A 19,244-nucleotide genomic window follows, 5' to 3' on the forward strand; every position below is an offset into this window, starting at 1 on the left:
TTGGGAGCCAAGGGGTCCTGAGAGGGATATCTGAAAAGCTGGGGGAATAGGCTAGGGCAAGCAAGTTCTTCAGATTCTGAATATAGGAAATAATCCTAGAAAAATACAACCAGAGTTCCTGGTCGCATCAGCATTGAAGTGCAGTGTCACAAAAAGATTTGCAGAGAGTTGCTTCCTCTGCACTGTGAAGCACTGTTCAAAGATATGTGCTTGGGCCCAAGAAGCCATGTAACTACAGTAGCTAGCTTCTCCTGGTTTCTGGCTAGTTCGCATATCTCTGCTTTGGGCTGCTCTACATGAGCTGGAGCTTCCACTTCTCATATAGAGTGACTGGTTTTACCACCCTCATTCTATTGCAGCCCTGCCTTCCTTTCAGTTAGCTCTGAATAAAACACGCTTTTGGGTTGGTGACTGAACATGCACAGGGACATCTGTGTACTCAGTGTAGGAAAACAACTTGCTTGAGTCCTCTCCCACTGTGTCCACGACACATACTCACGCTTGTCATAAGAGATGTTTGGTGTAGGATGTAACTCCACCGAGTTCTCTTTCCTTTAGGGCTGAGTACGAGTGTTTCCAGATTGAACTGTCCAAAAATTACGGCATGACAGAGTGGCGAGATGACATGAAGAAGATCATGATGAAGGCAGGCCTTCAAAGCCTACCAATGACATTCCTGTTCGCAGACACACAGGTACAGGAGTGTTAGGATGGTGGAGGGCTGGAGAGGGGTCAGAACAAGCGCAAGAAAACCCTTAAAGAGGATTGAGGTGCTTGATATGAAGCAGACACAACTTTTATTTCCCAAGTGGCCCACCCTCACCATCTTATAACAACAACCCCCAGGGAAACAAAAGGTGGTACATTTCTTGCTAGAGGGACTGTAAAGCTGTGTGTGAGTGGGCTGATTTTGGAGCTCCAGGAATCCTCTTTTGCAGTGTGGGCTCCATCTATAGATATGGTGGGATCAAAGATTTTTAAACCGAGCTGCCTGGAGCTAAACACTATGCTGACCGCTCACTCTAAAAAAGGCCAAAGTTCATTCCCTTTCCTTTCAAAGATACCTGTAGATTTAGGGCCTTATGCCTGCTGTTCCCGCTGGAGAGTGTTGACTTGTTACTGTAAACTGTAGTTTGCTAATAACTAGGCCAGTCTATCTATAGGGAGGCAGCGAAGGAGCAAAAGGAAGGTTTGTTCCCAGACCCACCACCCCTGCTCCACCCCGCGCCCTGAAATGGCTGAATGTAGCTGTTCAATTGCAAATACTGGCCATGGACAGTCACTGTATATGTCACTAGAGCCCAGTGATCACACAGAGGATTTCTTTTGACAGAGGCTGAGGGCTATATTTATCTGGAAGTGATTTATAGGACATCTGGACTCCTGACTCTTTTATGATGTATGAAACTGGGCTTTTTTCCTATCATCCACTTAGATTAAAAGTGAGTCCTTCCTTGAGGATATCAACAGCATGCTCAACTCGGGTGATATTCCCAACATTTACAACCCTGACGATCAAGAGCAAATCATGACAGCGATGAAGCCCATTATTCGAGATCTAGGACAGCAGTCCACCAAGGCCAACCTGATGGCTGCATACACAGGACGGGTTCGCAGTAATATCCACGTGGTTCTGTGCATGAGGTACATCTTGCGGAGCTGGCCTCCTGGTGTCAACGTTTGTTATCCCCTCATTGTGCTTTGCCTTACATCACTCTTAGGATCTGTACTCCTGAACCCCTGACTTTGGAGGAGGAATAAGGCTTGTGTACTGCCTTCCCCTAGGATGGTTACATTCTTTGCCCCTTGCTGATTTAAAATGAAGTTTGAAAAGTTTAATATGATTATATGTGATCCAGATTAAATACAGGCTTCCTCCTCCTTCATGCACCATTAAGTTCTTTGTTGCAAAAAACATCTTGCTTGAATTTAGGGCTCAGTTGCACCATCCCTACTTGTGAATGCAGTTCATATTCCATGAGCAGCTAGCTGTGTGCTTGCAGGAGGGCTGCCTGAAGATATAGGGCAGTTGCAGCATGAGAATAGGTGATCGAATCAGGTCCCTGATTTTGGTCTTGTAATTGATTGCCCTCTTGAAATAGACTTCCAATCACATTTGTTTCTTACCTCCTGAGCATTATCCTTAGGGAGGGACCCAGAAAACATCACCCCTCTGTCTCAGTACTTCCAGAATATACTCAGGACATCTAAGGGATAAACCGTGACCTGTACCTTGGGACTGTGAAGCACTGCCTATACTCTCATTCCCCATTTCCCACCTTTCTTTCTCCCCAGGTACGCTCCCTTCCTTCTTACTCTGTGAGAGTTCAAGATGGTTCTAGGGAAGAAAAAGTATTTTATCATTGTATCAGTAGCTTGTTGCAACATCTCTTTTCTGCATTACTTGTCACATAGCCCTACTGGAGAAGTCTTCCGTGCACGCTTGAGACAGTTCCCCTCTCTAGTGAACTGCTGTACCATTGACTGGTTTAATGAATGGCCTGCTGAAGCCCTGCGGTGTGTTGCCTCCTCCTTCTTGCATGAGATCCCAGATCTTGGTGCCAGTACAGAAGGTGTTGATGGGATGGTAGGTACCACACTCAACATAAAGCACAGATACATGTGGACAGACAGTGATGCAGGGCACCTGCAGAAACCTTTCCTTGAAATGCATGAAACATTTCCTTTACAAGGTAGGACAAGTTCATTCAAATCCAGAACTGAGTAGCTTTCATATGCCTTGAAATGGCCACATCCATTTTTCATCCTCTGTCCCTGTGGCCTTCCAGTGAGGCTGTGTGGCTTGCCCTCTTGCTTGAAGCCCACGTGCATGTGCAAGCTCTACTGCAACTGTATACTTAGGCTCCCTATCCTCTCTTTGGGCACCACATAGGCTTGCCTAACACCTGTACTGTGCTGAATAAGATTGTTTATCTTTCCTTTCTCCTTGTAGATTCAGATGTGCATAGAAATCCATCAGAGTGTGGCAAAAAAGTGCCAGGTGTACCTGGCAGAGCTGGCCAGACACAATTATGTCACTCCCAAAAGCTACCTAGAGTTCCTCAGCATCTTCAGTTCCCTGATTGGAAAGAAGAAACAGGAACTGAAAACAGCCAAGAACAGGATGAAAAGTGGCCTGGATAAGGTTGGTACCTGACAACTAAGTGATCTTTGGGCTCCTCTTGTCTCCTCTGAGCCATATATTTACAGCCACAGAGATGCAGTCAGATGACCCACCAAAAGCTTGGTAATGGGGAAAAAAAACCCCTCATGTTAGATCAAGCAAGAACTGTCCCCTCTTCCAGGGGACAGTCCCCCTAAAGGTCTGAGATGGTAACAGCTCTAAAAGCAATGATAGCCACACTTTGGGGACCACAAACCTCTCTATCCCTCAGCATCTCTCAGGATTCTCCTTATTATCCTTGTAATTGAAAGCCCCATAACAGCAACATTGTTCTGCTGACTGAGTCCTATGGTCTTATGAACTACAAGTGTCCGCAGACTATGGTTTGGGAACAACAGCCTTTAGCTAATGGATCCCATGGCAGTCATGATTAGAGAACATGGTTGGTATTTCTCCATAGGTAGCCAGACATGCCCAGGTTGGGGTTTGGTTTAGATTGAAAGACTCTTAAATATCCTGGATAACAAATTTGGGTTTGGAAAACCTTGACCAGCACTATAGAGCAGCAGCTGGTTAGGATGGGTAGGAGCAGGCAGTGTCAGAGCCGATGCTAGAAGAAAGCTGCCTTTGAGAGTTCATGCATGTGACAACCGCTAACTTCTTGCAGAGGGGTTTGCTTTAAGGAGCAGCCTGCAATGCAGGCTGCAGTCTTTCCTCCTTTGCTTTCCTTCACTAGGGGAACAAGGAGAGTGTGCAGTGTGGAAAGACAGACATTTTGCATGTCTCTGCATCACAAACTCTGCATGTGCTGGGTAGAGGTGACTTCACACATGCCTGAATGGCACTGGACACTCATCAAGTCCGGTCCAGGCTTTTACAGGTCTCAGAAATAGGAGCAGGGCTTGGGCTCTGCCTCTCAGCCAGGGCTTAAGACCAACCCAAGCTGGAACACAGTTTTTTCTGGCTCTAATAAGGGCCATAAGATCATAAGATTTAATAAGAGCTTTAAGACTATTTGTGCAGCAGACAAGTGTCTGCAGCAGCTGCACTCAATGTGCAGGCACCATTAGGCACTGCTGTCTGCATGCACACCACAGTGAAATTGCTTTCAAACCCAGCCTGTTGATTACAAGCACCAAGGCAAGACCTGCATTACCAGCATGACTGTGGCAGGGAGCACCCAGCAGGGCAGCACAGGCCTTCCCTGGGGCTTTCCGTGGCTGCTGCTCAGGCTCTCACTCTGCTCTGCTCCCCCAGCTGCTGCAGACAGCAGAGGATGTAGCGAGGATGCAGGAGGAGCTGGAGTCTGCTCGCCCTCTCCTGGCGGAGGCGGCCAAGGACACACTGGCAACCATGGAACAACTGCAGGTACCACTGCTGGACAGCCAGGCACTTTTCCAGTCCACATGCTCAGACTAGACAGTGGTGTTGGGCTGTTGGACTGTGTGGTCAAGAGCAAACCTTTCAAGCACCAAACAGCATCACACTGGGTTGCATCATGGCAGCACTTCTGCCGGATGCTGGAGGGACCAGTATAGTGACCCCAGATTAGCACAGCAGGTGTCTATGGTTGGCAGCACTGCAAATGAGATTTGCCTTCTGCTGGGGACCCTGCTCTGATTTGGGGGGGGGGGAAGAGAGGGGGGAGAGCTGGTTTCAATGTACCAGACAGTTGCTAACAGAAGAGACTGCTCCCCTGCCCCGTCCTAACCCACAGCCTCGTGGGTTAGGGAGCTAAGCTACCATATTTGTCCTTTTCTCTACAAAAAGTTCTCTGCTGGTTTAGCTCCTTGGGGCACAAACTAGCAGCAGCACTAACACAATCCTCAGGTGGCCTGAGTAGCTCTAAGAGCAGATTGCTGTTGCTGAAAGGGGTAGTCTTAACACTCCCTAGCCCCAGGAAGCTGATCCAGTTGCAACCTGCTGCTGCCAGCCCAAAGCTCACCAATTGTCACACAGTCACTAATGCGCACGCAGAAGAGGGAGCTGTCCCCTGTGCTGGCTCTCACCACCTTCCCTCTTTCCCATGTTCCTCACTGCCTGTCTCCCACCATAGAATGGCCAGATTGAGACAGAGAGAGCAGAAACACTAGCATCACACAGCTCTGCGAACAAAGAGGAAAGAGTTTATAATCTCTCATCTTCCCACGTAGCTTACTGGAGGTGGCCTGATCCACTCACAGAAAAGATTTAGTTCTCTTCCGCATTCCCTTACACCTCCTGGTACTGCTTTAAACTGGGGGGTGGCAGCAGCCACAGAACTTGTGGGTAGGCAGAAGTGACAGTTTTAAGAACAAAACCCTCAGCAAATTTTGTTACTCCTCCATCTCCCTGTGTATTTGCTGTCACATCCACTCCCTCTACTACCGGGGAAGATAAGTAGAGCAGCTAATTCCTGAAGGGCTAACACCATTCCAGGGTAGCCAAAACTGGAGATTGTGGATCACCTCTACAGACCAACAAGAGTCTCCTGCCAGTAGGATGCAGGGAGGGCATTCCCTGCAGCAGCTAGGCTCCAGCATGCGTCTGCCACTCTAGCAGGGGAAAGCACATGATGTGCCAGGAAAGCTGTGATCCTTACCTAGAAATGCTGAGGCAAGCCAAATAGGTCTTCTGGCTCTAGCTATGCCTCTAAGGCTGTCTGTGGTGTTGCAGGTGGATGCAGCTGTAGCTGAAGAGACACGAAATGCTGTGCAGGCTGAGGAGATGAGAGCCAAAGCAAAAGCTCAGACAGCGCAAGCCATTGCAGATGATGCTCAGAAGGACCTGGCTGAAGCACTTCCAGCCTTGGACGCTGCTCTTGCCAGCCTGAGGAACCTCAACAAAAATGATGTTACAGAGGTAACTGTGGGGGGGGGGGGGGGGGGGCAGGGCAGAGCTGGGCCTGGTTGAGGGAGGCCTATCTGAGGTGCTGCAAGGCTGCCAAGGCTTTGCAGTCAGCTTGCTATAGCTGACTTAGACAACACTTTGCAACAATTTCCCTTCCATGGGTTTTCAGCATCTCCAGCCTTTTCCAGCGCCCCTCCCCTGGGGTGACACTGTGTGGCTGCCCATGCAGCTTCTCAGCACTCAGCTTCACTCTTTAAGAGCAAACCATATTGAAGGGTAGAGATACAGCAGCTGGCTGCTGTGTGTTCCTGCATGTTGTTTCCAAATCATGCTAGAGTGAGGGAGTCAAGGAGTGCTCACCCCATGGTGCCTGCCTGCCCACTTCACTGAGCCTCAGTGAGCCAAGCTGCTGATCCTGCCCCCTGCCAAGGGCTGAACAGCCAAATCCTTTGGGCTCTCTGAGGGTATCCTATGTGAGCTGGGAAACCATGCACTTGACTCCACCTACTGCTGGCTGTTTGTGTGCACACCTTCCACCAGTCATTTCTTCTTCAATTCTCTGTCCTGGAGAGACAGCTATTGCTCTGTCCTTGTCCATGGGGACAAGCGGTAGGCAATACCATGATGCAACCCTGAGTGCAGGCTGCACAGCACAGACTGTTCTAGCAGCACTCTGTATCCCTGCCAACAGGCTCTTTTGAACAGGGATATAGCACTGGGCAGAGAAGAGGAGGCAGCAGGGGCTAGTGGGCTTGACTTCAAGGAATACTGGCTTGAAATAAGATAGTCAGAGAGGGGAGAGTGGTGCTGACCCTGCAGTGGGAAGTGTCACAGCCCACGCCCATAGTTGAGAGAGCAGCCTCAGCAAGCAGCACCCACAGATTTGGTCATTTGCAGGGGATGGTAGTGAAAGATACAATGTATGAGATCTTGCTGCATGGGGTGTGACAGCTATGAAGGAGAGAGACAGCCTCATTACTCTGATTGTAAGTGACAGACCTTTTTTATTCACCACAAACACACATAGCTCCTTTCCCCAGAGGTAGGGGAAGACTCGGACAGTGTCAGTCTACTTGTGCCCAGCACCCACCTTCTTGTAGGGTTGTCATGGAAAGTCTCCTCTCTGTACAAGGCTTCCATTGCCAACTCACAAGAGGCATCAACTTCTCTTTACGCTTCATCTAACCCACCCCTCCAGCTCCAGAAGCCTCTTCATTTAAGGAAGAAGCTCTCATGCTTATTTTAAGCCCAGCCACTGGGCCATGATCAGAATAACCTGTCACTGAAGCCAGGATAACCACAGTTTTCTCCCAGTCCAGGATTAATGGCTCAGCCCAACCAGAGAGAGCTGCACTTCCATGACAGGGAACAAGCATCCCCTTGACCTACTACTCTGCATAGGGCAGCTCCTTCAGTTGTCCCTTGGAGGAAGCCAACACTTGCTTCTCCAGCTCCTCCACCACTTCTCTCAGCCGATCATGATTGCAGAAAAAATACACATAGAGGTTGCGCTCTGTCTGCAGGATAGGGCTCTGCAGAGATCTGCGTTTGACTTTCAAGTCACTCAGGAGATCCATCAGCATTTGGTAGAGGGTGTTCTGTATGGTGATCAGCTGCTGCATGGGCTCAATGATCTCCTGAGGGGCAGAACCCAAATGCATGTGAACATGCAAAAAGAGGGGGATTTCTTCCCACCATGTAATAGCTCGGTCTACTAGAAACTTCCTGCCTGACTCTGGCCTCCAGATCTGTTCAGCCCAATGGCCCTCTGGAAAAGAGGTGGTTTAGTGGGCCAGCTTGGCTAAGGCACCCCCATCTCTATAGCTAAAAGCATGTGGCACACATGTTGGCGAGACTTGCTCTTGGGCACCTTAGTCCCTCAGGCAGACAGCCAGGCACTGCATCTCTGGGTAGCTTTTGGCACAAGGCAGTGATTGGGCCAACCTCCTCTCTGACTAAGGTATGAGATGCAGTAAGCACTCCACCGCCACATTCAGGAATAATGGCAAAGAAGGCTCCAAGACAGGGGAAGGCCAAAGGCCCCTGCTTACCGGAGAGTGAAGCTGCAGCTGGTTGGAGTCACCGTACATCAGCTGATAGAGCATCTCTGTGGCTGACTCCAGGGCAGGGAGCTGCAATATAGGAGCTGCTAGTTGTGCTTCCAGCATCCTCTGGTCCTGGCACAAGCGGGAGGCCTGGACTGCTATGGCCTCATAGCTGCAGAGGAGCCGCTCCTCCTGATCTTGCCCCACCAGCATGTCCCAGAGCCTGCAAGAAGGGACAGTCAGCCAGATGCATGAGCACGTGCCAGTGCTGAGGAAGAACAGGGCTCAGGGCATAGTGTGCACTGTAGGATTTAGGGTGCAAGTGGCTGTGGGATGACAATGAGTGGACAGCCACTCCTGGTGAACAGCACATGGCTTGTAGCTCTGGGAAGAGCACTGTGGAGAACTACCAGGCTGGCTCAGAGCCAGGCCCTTCTGGTCAGGGACTCCTTTCTGGCAGACACCAGCACCAGCTACTCCAAAGCTGTGCAGGGAGGGCTAACAGGTGTCCAGGACAGGATACACATCCAGAGAAAGCCAGGGGAGCTCCAAGCAGCTGTTGCTTCCCACTGGCACAGCTCATCCTCTCTGAGGCTGAACACATGCCTCTACGCTCTTAGCCCTGACACCCTAGAAAAACCTCTCCTTTCTGTACTCAATCCCTTCTCCAAGCCATGCTTTGCTGCTTCAGCACTAATCAGCCAGGAAGAAATGGATGCCATCTTCTGGGGAATTTCACAGCACCTCAGAGCTAGGTTTGGTCTGCGTTGGCAGAGGAGCATTGCTGGACTGCACAGTAATTTCAGTCTGCCAGATCCCTTTCCTGTTCCCATGCAGTCTCCCCCACATCTAGTTTGTTCCTCATGCACACGCATACCCAAGTCCCTACCGTATGGTGGAGAGGTCTCTGGGTACCATTTGTGTGCGTGGACAGCCCTTCTGGGAGACGCTAGTGTTTCTGAAATAGTCATGCTGCTCCTGCACCTTGGTCTGGGCTTCCCTCAGGGCAGTTTCTATCTCTTCCAGCCAAGCAACCATCTCATCCACCTCCTTTCTCTCCCTTTTCAGCTGGAGTGCCAGCAGGTCCAGACGGCTGTGCTGGCCCGCCAGCCATGCGGCCGCCTCCTCCTGCCTCCTGGCAATATACTGCAGGCGAGCAGCTTCCAGACTGAGCTGCCCCTGCAGTATTGGCAGGCAAGAGAGGTAGGCCCCTGCATGCAGCAGGGATGGCAGGTGGTGGACCTGGGTTTGCGCAATGTCACAGCGCAGAGTGCGGAGCTGCTCCTGGAGCGTGGTGGCATGATGCTGGAGCTCGTCCTCTACTACACGCTGTACAGGGGGAAGACAAGAGAGACTGGTGTCAGGGCACACTGCTAGTGCTGCCTGGCTCAGCTACCTCCTCCTGAAGTGTCTGCTGTGCTCCAGTGTCTAATGGAAAGGATTGTCTGCAGCATATCCATAATGTGCCACAAACGATTGTGTAGGAAAGGGAGCACTGACCCTACCTGGTTCTCCTTTATGGCCTTCAGAGCCCTCTGGGCCCACTTCAGTGCAGCACAGTTGCCATCCACTTCTGCTGACATGATTATGAGCTCCCTCTGGGCACAGATATATGCTTTCTTCATCTGGCTCAGCTCCTCCCTGTAACTGTCTTGGTTCCCTGATAGCTCATCTCCTTCAGTCCTGAGGCTTTTCAGAAGTGTTGCTTGTTTGGTCTCCATTTTCTCTGTGGCTTCCTGGCTGCCACCTCTCTCCTCCTGGTCCCTCACACTCAGGATCTCCTCTGTCCTCCTCCTCCTCTCTGCTAGCAGCTCTGACCTCGAGCCTTGGGCCAGTATTTCCTGACTTGATGGCATCCACCCCAGGGGTGTCTCTGCACACTCCTTACCCAGAGTTCCTCCTCTTCCTTTCAGCATTTTCCAGACTGAGTCCATCTGCGTCTCTGCCTCCAGCTTTTCCTTCACATTGCCCTCTTCCCATGCGCTCACCCCCCGAGCACCAGGAGCCCAGGTACTCTCTGGCAGGGCCTGCTGGATGAACCGCTCAAATGCCTCTGTGGCCAGTTGTTCCACCTCCATGTAAGGGCTGAGATCTGTCTCACACAGCAGCACTGGTGGCTGGCCCTTTCCTGCTTCCCTGTGCCACTCTGCCAGCTGCGTTGTAAGCTTGCTGATTTGTCTCAGGACATTAGTGGTTTGGAAGTTCTCCACTTCCACATCTGTCTGAGCCTTCCTCAATGCTGACTTTGCCTTTTCCTCTTCCTCTGCCAAATACTTCAGCTCCTGCTGCAGGCTTGCTTCCCAAACTTGGAGCTTGTTATATCGCCAGAGCTGGCGGGAGTAATAGGCCTGCAGCTCCTGAGCCTCCTGCTCCAGGGCCTCCAGAGAGGAGCCCTCATCATCTGGGATTGTGCTCGGGAACCGTGGGACCTGGTAGCAGGTCTGAAGTGCTTGGTCAAGGGCATCACCTTCCAGAATGGGCTTGCCTGCAGCCAGCAGGGCTTCGTAGGCCTCCACCTCAGCTGGGCTCAGCACATTCTCCTCACCCACCGTGTTGCAGAACCACTCTAGGAACTGCTCTGTCTGTGGGCAGTCAAAAAGCCAGTCAAAGTCCTTCTCACAGAGGGAGTCCACATGGGGGTAGACCACCTTCAGTGTCTCCAAAAACTTTGCCCCTCTGTTGACCGTGTCCTGTAGGAAGGTCCGGGAGCATCTCCGACTGAACATGGCAAGAATGGATAACACTGGAAGGAACAAAACAGGAGACATCCATAATGGTCCCTACACCCAAAGCCAACACAAGGATGCCCAAGCAGCACTACTGCCTGCTTGAGGAAAGACTTGAGCAGTCTCTCCACAAGAGCTGCAGACCAACTCATAGGGTCCTTTCTTACAGCATTCCCAGGGTGGGGGGAGGCACAAGAAAAACAAGACCCCATAGAGCAAGGAAGAAAGCCTGCTCTACTGCCAATACCCCATTCCCATACTTCCCCTCACCAGGACCATACAGTTCTGGGACCTCTGCTAATGCATCTTCAGCCTGTAAGAAATACCCATTGCAGAGCATTGGGGCAGGCTTTTTCAGTCTTCCCAGTTTGCTCCTTGCCCTTTCTGATAACCAGCTTTCCCTGCAGATATCTCTCTTGCCCATCTATACACTGCATCTTCTGCAGCCACAGGAGAAGGATGCCTCACTCACCACATCACTATAACTTGAGCAACACTGAGCTCTGGTAGTTACAGGAGCACTACCACTTCTGCCTGACAGAAAAGCAGTGTCCCTTTGGCCCCTCAGCCTTTCCTGTTCACATGATGCACACAGCCTGTCACTCCCATGTCACAACCTCCTCTAACACACTTTCATTAAGGTGGGAAGCTGTGCATGAAATACCCATCAACAAGCAGCCCTCAGCATGATGAGCAGCCAGCAGCAGCTCCAGTGGCTCAGGGAAGGCTGTCAGGGACAGGAATTGCTCATGCTCAGGGTAGAGACTCAGAGTTACATGGGGGGAAGGTTGGGAGGGGAGACAGGATTTTCCCCATCAAAACAGCAGTCAGAGCTTTTCCCAGCTCACTTTCTGGCCTGTGGTTGCACTCTTTTTCCCCTAGAATTACAGTGAGTGTAACCAAAACATAAGTACCAGGAACACGCAAGATCAACAATGTCTTCCTGTCCCCCAAGCTCTCTAGCTGGACTTGGCAGCTATGTTCCCCCAGGGCCAGAAGAAACCACCTCACCCACACCCAGATGTCCTGCCTCTGGTCTCCATCTCCCCTTGGCCAGCTCTGAGGAACGAGCACCCCAGTTTCTCAGCGCTTCTACAGTTCTCCAGCAGCTACTGCCAGCACAACACTGAGAACCAAGCCAAGCCACTCTGTTTCTGGTTGTGTTTTGAAGGTACGAGCAATGCAGCGGCCTCCGCTTGGTGTGAAGATGGTGATTGAAGCTGTCTGCATCATGAAAGGAATCAGGCCCAAAAGGGTGCCAGGAGAAAAGCTGGGCTCCAAGGTGGATGATTACTGGGAGCCAGGCAAGGCCCTACTCCAAGACCCAGGGAAATTCCTGGACAGCCTGTTTAAGTACAATAAGGTAAGCAGTGGCAGAGGGAGGTTTCGACCAGGGATCAGGCACTACATCGTAGAAAGCCTGCTCACAGCAGTGAAGCCGGAAGTCATGCATAAGGCTCCTTCTGGGCACTACCCTTCAGCAACACAGAGAGCAGGGATGTACTTGGCTTGGAAGTCCTCATGTCAGTTGACTGCACATCATTACCTCTGGCAATTGGACCCAGATGCCCAGGTCCTCCCTTCCATCCCCCTGATCTTTCCACTCAGTGGAGCAGGACATGAACACATGATATGGGAAGGAATTTAACTGATCCCACAGCAGTGCCTCCCAGGCCTCAGCATGCAACAATTGGGTTCCTCTTGCTCCAGTGCAATGTCTTAACCTCCCTGCCAGCTCCTGAGGCAGGCTGCAGCTGCAGGAAGACTGCTTAGAGCTAGAAATGGCAGTCATCCCTCATAGGTGGGGATGCAGAAGACCTAGCTGGATTTTGTTTTTCCCCAGATGTAATCTCACCAGGGCATTATTTTCCTGTAACCACTCAGCTATCTAACGGAAATGAAAAGCAGAGTTTCTTTCTTCATCCCTGAGGCTTCCCACTGAGCCCCTAGGGCCCCAAGCCCTTTCAGGCCCTCCTCAGATCTCTAGCACCTTCTTCTGCTTTCTTTTCTCTCCCACCATTTCTTGCAGGACAACATTGCAGACTGTGTGATCAAAGCCATCCAGCCATACATTGACAGTGAGGAGTTTCAGCCATCTGCCATTGCCAAGGTCTCCAAAGCCTGCACTTCCATCTGCCAGTGGGTGCGTGCTATGTACAAGTACCGCTTTGTGGCCAAGGCCGTGGAGCCCAAGCGGGTAAGAGGCAGCTTCTCTGGGTCACACTGGGAATTAGGGAGAGCAGAACTAGCAGCTCCCTTCAGAGGGAGATGCTGACATCACCAGCTGTGTGGTGCGGGCCTGGCCTTCTGTTCAAATCAAGGCTTGACCCAAAGTTCATTAAGCCCAAAAGTACATTAGTGTATGAAATGTGAGAAATCAGTCTAGAACATGCTGGGCAGAGGTGATACTCTGTCCTTAGGGCTGAGCCTTGGCTCAGCAAGAACTGTACTTACAGAAGCATTCCCACATCTCACTTGTATTTCAGCTTAATCTTCTCTAAACCTAGTGATTTCTTTATTATTATTTTGGGCAAGCAGAGGAACCTTTCCTCCTTTTCACCAATAGGCCACATCCTGAGCTTGTGCAAGTTGGCACAGGCTCCTGGATTTGCAGAGCTATGCAGAAATGCCCCTCCCACCCCTACTTTTATTCCTAGGCTTGCAGAATACCCCTGGAGTTAAGCAGGTCACTTAAAGTCAGAAAGTGAAACAGGCCAGACCTGGAATCCTTTCCTCTACTCCATGCAGCAGAGGAAGCTCACACCCTTTAATTAGCCAGTTGGTGTCAGACAAGAGGATTTGCAAAGTTAGTTTAGAGGCTTTTGCAGTTCAAGTCATATCATGTTTGCATAACTGCTCTGGGGCCCCTACACAGCAATGCAGGGGTTTCCAAGTCCAACAGCATAACTGTCTGGTGGAAACTGGACCAGTGCAGAGCTGGCCCTGCACCTTCTTCCACCCAGCTGAGCATGCCAATGGCTTTGCATGCTGTAGGGCTTCGAGCATGAGTTCTCGCTATTAGAAGGCCAGCAGAAAAGCCTACCCATATCTCCAGGATGTGCAAGGGATGTTCACTTCAGTCCTTGACCAAGCTGAGCCCTGCTGCCAGGGAACATGATGCTACTTGGAACATGGTGCTTGCTTCAGGAGCAGCACCATTTCAATAGGAAGTACCTCATTGCACTTAGTTTTCTTGCAGTGGATCTATCCAAAGGTTCCCATTGACACACACACACAGAGGAAACATTACAAAGTCAATCCCCTACATACTGCCAGACTCCAGTGGTGTTTTGATAGCCCGTAACCTTTGGCATGTAGGAAAAGGTCTCAGTTCCAGCTAGTGCTTTCATAGCAAATGATAGTTTTTCCCCAAATCAGCTCCTGCCACAAGGTCTGCCTTTTTGCCTGGCCACATGCCTGACAGATTCACCATTCCCTTATGCCTTTCCTCAGCAAGCCTTCCGGGAAGCAGAAGAGGACCTGCACATCACTCAGCAGGTCCTTGAGGAAGCCAAGGACCACCTGAGGGAGGCTGAAGATGGTATTGCCATACTGCAAGCCAAGTATAAGAGCTGTGTAGCCAAGAAGGAAGAGCTGGAGATGAAGTGTGAGCAGTGTGAGCAAAGACTGGGCTATGCTGACAAGGTAGGGGACAGAGCCAGGTTCTGCTTGCTTACACAAGACATCCTGACATGAGGCCCAGAAGGGCAGCGATGAAAACCTCCCCTATGCCTGCCACTTACACCAACCCTGTCTGCCTTCAACTCAGGGCAGTACTGGACAGAGCTGCCTGGCTAGATCTCAGCAGCACAAAGGGGCTGGGAAAGCTCAACTCGCTGGGCACTGGTGTGAAAAGCTGCTACCCTCCTGTGGCACACCTTCCTTAACCAGCAACAGGGCTCCAGGACAGCCCTGTATTCCCAGGATAAAGTACTCAAAGCCGAGCAGCAGGGACAGAATTCAGGGTATGGCAGGGGATGACTGGGGTGACCAGGGTCAAGGTATCTGCTGTGTTACCCAGACTGTAGCAGGTCCGGGAGGCAAGGTTAGGCCACACAGCAGCTCCCATGTCTACGGCTTATCCACAGCTCATTAACGGCCTAGCTGATGAGAAGGTGCGCTGGCAGGACACTGTACAGAACCTGGATTACATGATCAACAACATTGCTGGTGACGTGCTGGTTGCAGCTGGCTTCGTGGCCTACTTGGGCCCATTCACAGTAAGTGTGCAATGTTCCTCTCCCCAAAGGGTTCAGTCAGCTGCTTGCCTCTCGCTGTTGCTGACCAGATTAGCTGCAGAAACTCCAGTGGAAAGATCGGAGGAAGCAGGTCAGATTCTGCCCTGCTTTGGGGTTAGCAGCCACCACAGCTCCCTGCGCTTCCCAGTTCCTCTGCATCCTGGGACAGCCAGGCTACTCTGTTAGCACTATCTCCACATGTCACTACCTGCTCGGAGCAAAATTAGAGCTACACCACAGTCTCTGCAAAGCAGGGCACGCAGTATGGGGCAAAAGGATGCAAGAGCCCGCCTGGATCTCTCTCTCCATTTGTGCCAGAGGCGGCACTCAGCCACATTTGAACAGAAACAGGAGGAGGGTTTAGACAAACACAGCAAAGTAGCTGCAACGAGAAGAATGACTGATGGTGCTTCTTGTGGCAGGGAGACTACCGCACAGCCCTGTGCAAGGAGTGGCTGAGGCAGCTGTCAGAAAACAACGTTCCCCACACCAAGGACCCAAACCTGATCAGCACCCTTGGAGACCCCATGGAAATCCGGTCCTGGCAGGCAAGTGGCAGAAAGAAGTGCACGGCAGGGTGAAGGGGGAACAGCACTTTGGGCAAAGGCCAAAACACTCAGCTCACAATTCACTAGGAACAGCTGCACCAGAGGACAGACCCCAGATTGAATAGCTCAGTAACAACTAAGTGCCTCCACACCTCAGAGCTGGAATTGCTGCCAGAGTCTGGGGCTCCTTGTGCAACAAGGGGACACTTTCAGAGCCCCGGCAACATCCAGGGTAGCAGTGGCTCTGGGAGTATCACATACCTTATCTGTAAGGTTTCCCCTTTACATGCCACAGCGTTAGAGCAGAACCCCAGCCACAGCCTGCCCAAGCTTAGCTTTGCCAGCACAGCTCTGTCCCAGGGCTCAGCCACCACCACTAGAGCTGCATTTCTGGGCCCAGCTGCTGCTAGCAGTACCCTTACCGCCATCCTCTACCCAGCCGCAAGCCCCACACTATGACCACACAGGGGCCAGGGCAGTAAGGGCTTCTCAGGAGAAGCCTCATTACATGCTTGTAGCTACCATCCTAGCTGAGTAAGCATAGCTCAAGGGGCTGGGACCCCCTGAGTCTGTGCACCAGGGTAATTTGGACACCCACATCAGGCACACACAGCAAAGGGAGACCAGGCCAGCCAGCTCCTGAACCACAGGGAGAAAGCTGCACTGTGCCATCAAACATTTTCAGCATCTAGTACACAGCTTTTTCTGCTTAACCAGATTGCCGGCTTACCCAATGACACCCTGTCTGTGGAGAATGGGGTAATAACACAGTTCTCCCAGCGCTGGACTCACTATATAGATCCCCAGGGACAAGCAAACAAGTGGATCAAGAACCTGGTAAGAGCTGTGGGGATGAAACCCAGGTCTGCTGAGATGGGGGAAAGGAGCTTTCTGTTAGGAGTTGTAGAATAAGGCCTTACAGTATTAAACTTTAGGCTGCAGAGCTGTGAGACCTCCCACTGTCCCAGCCATACTTCCCCAGCACTAGACAGGCTCCACAAGCTCTATATTCATCCTGACTGGATTCCCCTACTCAGGGGAGCCCACACACAGCAGGAGGGGGCCCTCAGCAAGCAAGCGGAGAATCAGATTCCAGTTCTGGCTCCCCACTAGCATTCTGGAGGGCTTCACGCCCTTCACCACACCACAAACCACAACCCTGGCATCTCCCAAAAAAGCCTTTCAGGTGTCTAGCATAGAAGGACTCAGGGTGATATTACCTGGCTACTGAGCTCAGTACTGGTTACCAGGGTCCTAGAGACACAGACCACAATCTCTCCTCTCCCCCTAGAGAGACAGAAGCAGAGGAGCACCCACTGCCCTTTTGAAGGGTCAGGAGGGAAGGTTTGGCAGCTGCTCCTGTTCTGCTCCCTGAGGGCTTCTCTCACACACCTGCTCTCACTTCACAGGCAAAAGAGCTCCAAGTTGCCAGTGCAATGCTCTGCAGGGGTACTGCACAGGACTGTTTTCACAAGGCACTGCTGTCTGGAAGAGGTTTTTGCCATTCTCTCCCTGTACCTGCTGCTTAGTTGGGCACTCTGTAGTGTCTGGTGACCCTCCATGAGTGGGCTAAATGTGCTGAAATGGTCAAAAACTAACTGAGCCAGAAAAGGTGTCATTTCTGCTGTTTCAGTGAGATAAATCAGCATGTCAGAGAACTGCCACACACCAGAGCTGGCCTGAGGGAGCGGCAAGGCACAGCAGGGAGAGGGAGATAGATCCCCTTGTTGGGCACCAGTGAGGCAGCAGGTTGGCTGAGCAGTAGCCTACATGCCCCAGGAAACATCACATCAAGAAACGTTTTAACAGACCTGGCCCCCACATTGGGGCCCAGATCCTGAGCACGTTCTGTTGGGACCCAGGTGTGCCTTAACCCTTCTTCTTCCTCTCTCTCGGCACGGCAGTAATGGAGCCCTTGGCAGCACATCTGTGCAGTACTGGGCTCTTCTCCATCCCTGCCCTCCCCTGCTTCCTTTCAGGAGAAGGAGAACAACCTGGAGGTGGCCAAGCTGAGCGACCGGGATTTCCTCAGCAGTCTGGAGAACTCCATTAGCTTTGGGAAGCCCTTCCTGCTGGAGAATGTTGGCGAGGAGCTAGATCCAGCCCTCGAGCCTGTCCTGCTGAAACAGGTCCTGTCTCTCACCTTGGCAAGGAGTGGGCAAGCAGAGTGCAGTGGGTACCTGGCCAGGCTGGAAGGTGATACCTGGGCATAGAGGAAGGTAGTGGTACCCTCAGATCAAAGCTGTGGATTTGCAGGTCTCTCTGGGCAGGCAACATTCACATGGGTGCCCCCTGCTTTGTGCTCCCCTGTCTTGGTCAGGTGTCCCATATATTGGGAGCCTTCCTCTCGCCTTCAGTCTCCTAGCAGCAAATCTTTTGTCTGTGCCTGGCAGGCGGGGCCATACCATTTGGCTGCTCCATTCAGGTTCAGGCCTTCAGGTCTGCTTGGCAGCTTTGAGCTCCTCTGTCTCTCTCTTCAGCCTCTTCTCCTCACTGCAGAACCCAGGACATACTGGGATGCCTTCTCTTGCAAGAGGGAGACATCCCAGCCCACCTGTCTTTATCCCTCTCTTGTACAGACCTACAAACACCAAGGCAACACAGTGCTGAAGCTGGGGGACACAGTGATCCCCTACCAAGAGGATTTCAGGATGTACATCACCACCAAACTGCCCAACCCTCACTACACCCCTGAGGTCTCCACGAAGGTCACCCTCATCAACTTCACCCTCTCACCCAGGTACCTGCTCACCCTGGTAGCTGCTCCCCCTGCTCAACCCCATTCCCCACAGTCCTTAAGTCTTCGGCCTTTTTCCCCTAGTCCCGAGCTGCTCAGGAAGGAGGAGTGAGGGCCGCAGAGGATGGAGGTCATGTCTCTGCTCTGCCACAGACTCAGTGGGACCTTGGGCAAGTTCCTGGGTCTTGCTCTGCCTGGTTCTCAGCTCACTGGGGAAGGCTTTGAGGTGGCCAGCAGGGCTGTGAGGCATGCAGACAGTGCAATGCAGCCCTTACGTAGGCTGTGTCATCTCTCAAACCTGTGGAAATTTTTAGCATCCACAACAGAGTATGCAGTTTAACTGTGCTAAGGCCTGGTTCTGCACACCCTGTCCTCACACCTCCTTCCATGCTTAGGACTCAAACCTTCCCCTCCACTATTCCGTCTCCTTGGGCTTGCTACACTTTCTTTCTCTTGGCCCATGTTTCTCGCATCTTTCTCCTTGTCTGAGAACTTCAGACTGTATGTCTGCCCCCCTTCTCCTTGTTCTGGTCAGCATGTGCTGTGGGTTGAATCAAAGTGCAGGAGCAGTTCTGGGTGCAGGGTTGTTGCCATGCCACTCGCAGCTCTGGGCTACTTTGTCACCCCAGTACCATAGGGGCAGCTTCTCTTCTAGATCCCCACTGCCTTCTCCTGAGCCTCTCTCTGAACCTGGCACTGCCTGTGGCCCAGTGGCAGCATGTCCCACATCTTGGGAAGCATGGCCTTGCTTAGCAATGTTAATCTTGTCATCAGGCAAGTGGCTGTCCCAGGCCAGGCCAAAGGACCATTGCTCCAGGAGCCCATCTCCAACAGCGTCAAACAGGGAAGAGTAAAAGAATAAACCACCACATAGCAATACCCTCCTGAATCCTCTCTCAGCCTCCTACAGGTTGCAGCTCTGGGACAGAGCCCAAGTATGTTTATATTTGTACCTCTAGTAAGTTACAGCAGATTCCTCTCTTGTGAAATTGTGTCT

At 51.6% G+C, this 19,244-nt stretch overlaps 2 protein-coding genes across 2 annotated transcripts in view; one reads left to right on the plus strand and one right to left on the minus strand.

Annotated features, from left to right (window-relative positions):
- Positions 1-19,244, plus strand: part of DNAH1 (dynein axonemal heavy chain 1) — an 84,258-nt gene that overhangs the window by 54,146 nt on the left and 10,868 nt on the right. The window contains 14 exon segments of the mRNA XM_067303206.1: positions 559-694; positions 1,436-1,644; positions 2,416-2,587; positions 2,954-3,145; positions 4,382-4,492; positions 5,780-5,965; positions 11,896-12,087; positions 12,754-12,921; positions 14,178-14,369; positions 14,813-14,944; positions 15,385-15,510; positions 16,228-16,347; positions 17,490-17,639; positions 18,090-18,250. Of these exon segments, the coding sequence (XP_067159307.1) occupies positions 559-694; positions 1,436-1,644; positions 2,416-2,587; positions 2,954-3,145; positions 4,382-4,492; positions 5,780-5,965; positions 11,896-12,087; positions 12,754-12,921; positions 14,178-14,369; positions 14,813-14,944; positions 15,385-15,510; positions 16,228-16,347; positions 17,490-17,639; positions 18,090-18,250 (2,247 nt within the window).
- Positions 7,342-10,724, minus strand: LOC136993211 (HAUS augmin-like complex subunit 3). The gene is made up of 4 exons (XM_067303632.1): positions 9,504-10,724; positions 8,888-9,327; positions 8,005-8,221; positions 7,342-7,590 (listed from the first exon to the last, which is right to left on the minus strand). The coding sequence occupies exons 1-4, from the start codon at positions 10,722-10,724 to the stop codon at positions 7,342-7,344; spliced, it is 2,127 nt and encodes a 708-aa protein (XP_067159733.1).

This window comes from Apteryx mantelli, chromosome 12 (assembly GCF_036417845.1).
Source record: "Apteryx mantelli isolate bAptMan1 chromosome 12, bAptMan1.hap1, whole genome shotgun sequence".
In the NCBI taxonomy this organism is placed as follows: Eukaryota; Metazoa; Chordata; class Aves; order Apterygiformes; family Apterygidae; genus Apteryx; species Apteryx mantelli.

Excerpts from the sequence above, each read along its gene's own strand:
- LOC136993211 (XM_067303632.1), bottom strand. The coding sequence starts at position 10,724 with ATGTTCAGTCGGAGATGCTCCCGGACCTTCCTACAGGACACGGTCAAC. Across the intron at positions 9,328-9,503 it reads AGGCCATAAAGGAGAACCAG|CGTGTAGTAGAGGACGAGCT; the intron begins GTAGGGTCAGTG and ends CCCCCTGTACAG. Across the intron at positions 7,591-8,004 it reads AGCTGCAGCTTCACTCTCCG|GAGATCATTGAGCCCATGCA; the intron begins GTAAGCAGGGGC and ends TCTGCCCCTCAG.